This window comes from Ictalurus furcatus, chromosome 25, assembly GCF_023375685.1.
Source record: "Ictalurus furcatus strain D&B chromosome 25, Billie_1.0, whole genome shotgun sequence".
NCBI lineage: Eukaryota > Metazoa > Chordata > Actinopteri > Siluriformes > Ictaluridae > Ictalurus > Ictalurus furcatus.
The window spans coordinates 15,150,281-15,156,740 of record NC_071279.1 but is presented as its reverse complement, the minus strand read 5'-3'; the positions used below and the strand labels follow the sequence as shown (position 1 = coordinate 15,156,740).

The 6,460-nt window shown below is 37.7% G+C and overlaps 1 protein-coding gene across 3 annotated transcripts; it reads right to left on the bottom strand.

Moving 5' to 3' along the window:
* Window positions 1-421: 421 nt before the first annotated feature.
* On the bottom strand, window positions 422-4,693 carry hddc2 (HD domain containing 2). 3 transcript variants are annotated; one of them, XM_053614102.1, is made up of 8 exons: window positions 4,598-4,637; window positions 3,529-3,598; window positions 3,170-3,421; window positions 2,671-2,792; window positions 2,230-2,332; window positions 2,047-2,115; window positions 1,792-1,930; window positions 422-1,200 (listed from the first exon to the last, which is right to left on the bottom strand). In XM_053614102.1, exons 4-8 carry the CDS (start codon window positions 2,727-2,729, stop codon window positions 1,058-1,060), a joined length of 513 nt encoding a protein of 170 aa, XP_053470077.1. In that variant the 5' UTR covers window positions 2,730-2,792; window positions 3,170-3,421; window positions 3,529-3,598; window positions 4,598-4,637; the 3' UTR covers window positions 422-1,057. The 3 variants fall into 3 exon arrangements, with proteins under 3 accessions (XP_053470077.1, XP_053470078.1, XP_053470076.1); XM_053614103.1 differs by lacking the exon at window positions 4,598-4,637 and having other exon boundaries at window positions 3,529-3,606; XM_053614101.1 differs by lacking the exons at window positions 3,170-3,421; window positions 3,529-3,598 and having other exon boundaries at window positions 4,598-4,693.
* Window positions 4,694-6,460: the final 1,767 nt, after the last annotated feature.

The window sequence follows — 6,460 nt, the reverse complement described above, 5'->3', positions numbered from 1 at the left end:
AGGAGCTTGTGATTTTTCTAAAGTACCGCAGATTTTCCACAGGCGCATCATGTGACATCATCACAACCCGTATTCAGTCTAAGCCCTCTTCGATTCAAGCGTGTCGAACATGAGTACGGCTAAAAAGCTCTCATTTACCAACAAACATTGCTGTGAAAGACAATTCAAGTAGTTTTCCGCAAAAAAAAAAAAGCACAAAAAACTGTGAAATCCTGTACGGACTGATTATACTGTATACAATGTCATGTATAAACATCATTATACATTTTTCTGAGTCACCCCATTACTACACAATTCAACAAGAAACGACTAATTGGACATGTTTTATTTTTGTTCCCGTTTTCAATTTTCTCTGTTCCTTGTTAAAACTGAACATTTTTGTAATGTGGCTGTTTGTTAATAAAACCACAGCAGAACTAAATACTGTGCAACTATTTTTATGTTTGAAAGCAAGGCGATACAGACAAAACTAACCTACAGGAAGTGTGAGATCTACCTGAAAACAAACAATCTACCTCAAAAGCATAAAACAAAACCAACAATTATCACTGAACAGGAAACTGCATAACCAGTACAGCCAGCAAGTACACACCGAGTAAATATGACGTACACTGCTTATACAGCAAACTCAACACTGTAATTCAGACGAGGTCCTCAATGGTCCTGGGGTAGGGATGATGTCAGGGCTCACCACAGCGTGTCTAGTACATCATCCAGTCCAGTCTATCTCACTAAACTTCCCAGTGTGCTTGAACATCACGTACACAGGGTTTTACAGACACAGTTAAAGCTGTTTGTGTTGTAAAGAGAGATCAGCTTTATTTTCATGGTAACCCAGACACTATTTATTCACTATTCTCTGTGAATGTCTAGAAGTATCATTTCCCTTCTTATAATGGAGACAGAGAACTGCAGGTATACAAAATATGCTTTCTGAACGTTTGCTAACATTACACCTAACAGTATCTTTATTTCCAGGTGGATCCTGGTTAGTGAGAATGAAATCTGAACTTTAATATTGTACAGTACGTCCTGATGTGTAACCGTCAGCGTCAGGTCACGAGGAGTCTGTCGTTGTCAGGTGGCAGTTCAGTTCTGCTGTTTTCTCTGATCCAGTCTCTCCCGCTTTGGCCATGTGACGTGCTCGTTCCTCGTTTATGCTCTTCACCAGTGCCAGGACTTCCGGGTGATGGAAACGGCCTGCGGCAACCAGAAAACTTTCAGTGCTTTCAGTACATCACTACTAGGCACTCCAGAAGATATTTGCTTAGAGATATATGAGATTAGAGATATAAATCAGAAATTATTAGAGTGTTATAATAATTAGAGTGTTATAACTGAATTTTTCAGATCACAAAAGCACCATAACATTTTACTAAAGGACTGCATCGTATGAAACCTCAATAATCGACTTAACTAGGTGATATTGATCAAGCTGTTTAGCACAAGAAAACGTCTAAAGCTTAGGGTTTCGTAAAAAGCTGCGTACTGGAAAATTCAATATTTGATTCTCGCTATCGGTTTTAGAGGAGAATATGCTGTATATTGATCTTCTTGCATAACTTTTTAGACTCCAAGTTTTTAGGTAAATAAAGTTACAGTCAGTAAATATACAACCTTAAATAAATACAACAGATGAACATTCTGTTAAAAATATCTTAGTTTGATTACTAAAAATCTAACTAAAACTATATGTTTGTTCGATTATGTATGGTTAATGATTATGGATTGTAATTTAAAAACAAAAACAAAAAAACAATTGTACATAAATGACAGGGAATGTGATGAAACCTTCAGTGGAGATGAAGAACTCCTGCAGTCGGCCCGGGTTCCCTTCCAGCTCCTCATACTCATGAGCCTGTAGGATCATCTCCAGCTGGTCCAGCTCCTTCACGACTCTCGCCTCATGACTCAATTGAGACTCATACTCCTGTACAGAGAGGCAAACAGGGCTGTGGTCATCACAGATATAGTCAATAGTAGGTCAGTAGCGGTTGATGTACAGATGTCTCAGCAGTGCTCTGCTAGAGGCAAAAACCTACACACCTCCCACAACTGGTACAGCTCCTGACGCAGATCTTCAGCCAACAGGCCTGTGATGTGAACCATCGCCTCCTGAAAGAGTACAACAATGACATGTGGAGGCAGACTGGAAAGTCATGGCTCATGATTTGCAATCATGTGAAGCTGAGTGACTGAGTATTCTAAACATTAAAGAGAAATCCGCACCTTTTCTCGTCTGTGTTTCTCGGCTTTGCTGATGTTGTCGGCCGGAGCGATGTCTCCGACGATGCACTCAGCCAGGTCATGAACTAAAGCCAGCTTCATGCATCTGGAATGGGAGAGAAAACAAACGAACAGCATGTGAGAACCCTGAATTAGAGTTTTACTATTCTGTACTTGGAGAACCTCAGCTAGACCAGGGTTTTGTTCTGTTCATTAACCAATGGATTAACTGTTTCAAATGAGGATGTTCTGAGTGTAGTGTTAACATCACAAATCCACAAATCCATTTGTAATGCATGCTCTATACCAGAGATGTCCAATCTTATGGGACATAAGTGCTCCGGCTTGACTGGAATGAAGACCTGCAGCCACACTGGCCCTTTCCGGATAAGACTGGACACTCGTGGTCTATACTGACCACAGAGGAAGGGTGCGCTCACTTACCTCTCTCTGTTTACACCGGGGTCTCGGAGCGTTAGTGCCATCATCGCCATCCTGTACATGTGATCAGACACACTTTCGGGTTGCTTAACGTTCCGGTAAACCCAACCAGTCCTCGGAACACGCTGAAACAAAGGGTAAAATGTTAAGGGTATAAACAAATCTCACGTATACAGTAAACAGTATATCTATAACATATAGGGATGTACAGATCCCAAGCTATGGGTATCATCCAATACTGATCATTCTCACAGTAACCGAGGGCCTCTGTTTATTACTCTGGCTGTTTTTAAGTCATGTGAAATGTCACAGGTGTAATGACGACATGCCGAATGCATTGTATGCCGAGACGGTCGGTATAAATGTACTAGCAGGGCTAATCTCCCGTCCGTATTTTAAAAATATAAAGACATCAACGTAAGGTTTATTTATTTAACTTTTTTTTTGCTATCCACATCAGATTATCTCTGTTAGCAAATGTCTTAAAGAGGATTATTTTGACCTTTCGTGGAACCGAGCTCAACAGCACCACCAGTGGTTGTAAAATAAACACAGGATGGTATGAAAGAAGTGAGGATGCCGCTGGTTTCTTTCTAGTCCAGAGTGTAGATTCATGCAGCCAATCAGGGAGAGTCGTAATCAGAGTTAAACGCCCCCTAGATCTGGGATGATATAAGTTCAGTCGCTTGTCTGATTCATCTGTAACCCATCATCAGCAGTGACTGAGATTGCTCATGGGAAATACAGTCCATTCCTTTAGAGGACAAAATAAAAGTGGATAGACTTAAGTACACATGATGCAAAAGGACAGATGACAACTGAAAATGTAGTGTCTTTCAGTTTGAATGAGAGGGTTACAACTTTTCTGTTTAAAGTTGTTTGTTCGGTATTCAAAGGGAACACAGCATCAACCCATTAGAACACTGCAGACCTGAAACACTTAAAAAGTTAGAAATCATGAATGCACTTCCCTATCTACTTTAAGTAAGTAAGTAAGTGTGTGTGTGTGTGTGTGTGTGTGTGTGTGTGTAATAGATTTCTCCACATCTAGACTCTAATGCATGCAGAATGCATTCAGACCAAAGAAACAAAGTAGGCCACAAATATTTAAAGTAGACTGGAATAAAGTTGGTTTGACGTTGGACGTTCGATATTCGTGGAAATGCGGTAATTAAGGGACCGTCTCTAAAGTTACATACGACATTGTTATACACGGTTCTAACTTCAATAGCATTTGAAGGGAATGACTTACAGTCACACAACCAACTGGAAAGTGTTCATCTAGGTGTCAGGTATGATAGAATAGATGTCCATATAGAAATAGATGAAAACCATTCAATCCAGTACGGGTCATTTTGACCCCCTTTATGCATTCGTGAAGGTTTTTTTGGTTTATGCATTGCAGGGTTAAATATCAAAAATCTAAAAGTTGTGCATCATACCTGACACCTAGTCGAACACTTTACAGTTGGTTTTGTGACTTTACATCATTCCCTTCAAACACTATTGAGCTTTAAATAATGGTATTTTGTGTATGACCCCATGCAGTAGTGAAATACATGGCAATATTTATATAATAGCTTATTTTGATAAATATCAAAAATCTAACAGGTGTGCATTATAGCTGACACCCAGATGAACACTTGGTTGGTTATATGACTGTAAGTCATTCCCTTCAAATGCTATTGAAGTTAGAATCGTGTTTAACAATGTCGTATGTAACTTTAGAGATGGTCCCTTAATAACCGCGAATATCGAATATCGGATATCGAACTTTATTCCAGTATAATGTAGCTAATAAAGTAACAGTACAGTAAAGGATGTAAACAAACAATCGTGAAAACGATTGTCTAAAAACTCCATACCGATGGAAAACCACCTTTTTCTTTAAATGAGATATATTTTTTAATAACATAAATGTTACCTTTACCTTTAACTGTCCTACTAGCTTCATGAACTGTAACATGTTTGCCATGCCGTTTCTGCAATACAAGAAAGATACAAGAGCTCCCGGTATCCGAGTGCGCATGCGTCAAAAGAACGCGCATGCGCGGTACGAATCGATGACGTAGGCCCTGAGGTAACGCTGTGTTAGCTTAAATAGACCAGAAGATGGCGCTATATGAATATTCTATACGGCTTTTGTGCACTTTTTGTGCAATTAGATCGCACTTTTTGTGCATTTTTTGTGCTTTTTGAACATTATTGTGGTTTCTGTGAAACCTGATATTGCCATCTAAAATCAGTTAAGTCGTGTGTGTACTTATACTTATGTTCATGTGCTTTTTTAAATGTATTATTAATAAATTTGCAAAATTTTCAACCAAACTTCTTTCATGGTGTCATTATGGGGTATTGTTTGTAGAATTTTGAGGAAAATAATGAATGTAATCCATTTTGGAATAAGGCTGTAACATAACAACATGTGGAAAACAGCGAAGCGCTGTGAATACTTTCCGGATGCACTGTGTGTGTGTGTGTGTGTGTGTGTGTGTGTGTGTGTGTATATATATATATATATAAATTCATTTGACAATTTGAAATTGAAAAACATATAACGAAGAAATTATGAAAAACTCTATTATTTCTATTATGATCACATCTGAGTCTAGGCAGCAGTAATGTTCCTTTACCAGTGTCTCCCAACATTGTGAATTGACATTAAGCTTAAGTCACAGCATAATGAACTAGGGGGCGTGGCTCATTTGATTAACAAGCTGTCTAAGTGCATGGTTGTGTTTGTTTATCTGTTAATAGTGAGGGATCAGTAAACAATCAGTCTGTGTAAATGTCTTGTTTACATTTAACACTGGAAAAAATCAATTGAACTGAATAAACTGTAGAAATCTTAATGCAGTTTCTAACTAGAAATATACATAAAACTTACTTTACTTAGTTTTCCTGAATGTGTGTGGCATGAAAAAGAAATACGCGTTTGACACTGAGTAGTCTCATAAGTGTTAAAAGTGTAAAAAATCACTACCGCTTGCTTTTTACTTGCATATCTATTGCAAGTAAATACTCTATGGGGCAAGACCCCAAAGAGTTTTGGATAAATTGTAAATATAGTAATAAAAATGTCAAATCTAAACAAAAATACATTAGTTTTTTTTTTACTGGCACTGAATTGGATTATCTGAAAAGAGACAACCTGTGTGCAATCACATTAGGTCATATAGCAGAATCAGTGATCGAGAATGTTACATTTATGTAATTAATAAAGCACTTTGGACATGCTGTTATAGGAAAAACATCAACAACAGGATGGTGTGATGCGGCTTGATGCAAAGCGGAATAATTCTTTTTCAGTAACAGCATGTCCTAAAGTGTTTTATTCCTCTTATACCCAAGCAATTTGCAGTTTCTTTTTATTAATGAGCGTCACATCTAATGTTATGTACTGACCATGAAACAAGTTGGTTCCTGCTGTCACTGACAAGCTAGAAATTCCTTCCCCAGCCTCTTTTTTCTTCTGTTTTAAAGATAATAAGACAAAAAAAAATGCAGCTTGTCAAGTTATTTAAAAAATTCTAAATCCTGAAGACGGTCTGAAATTTTTAAGTTACAAAGCGCTGACACTGGAGACTCCTTCCATTAATGTTAAACAAACATCTCCTTACAGAAAATCTCACTATATCTCTGATTATAAATATCAACAGTTTGAGTCTATTTATTATTAATCCTGCCCATTAATCATCCTTAGATTTTATACAACACAATATATATTCTATACCAGAGAGTATAGATTATTTTTCTTGATTCGATCATAAAAATGACAAACTGTTCTGTAAAA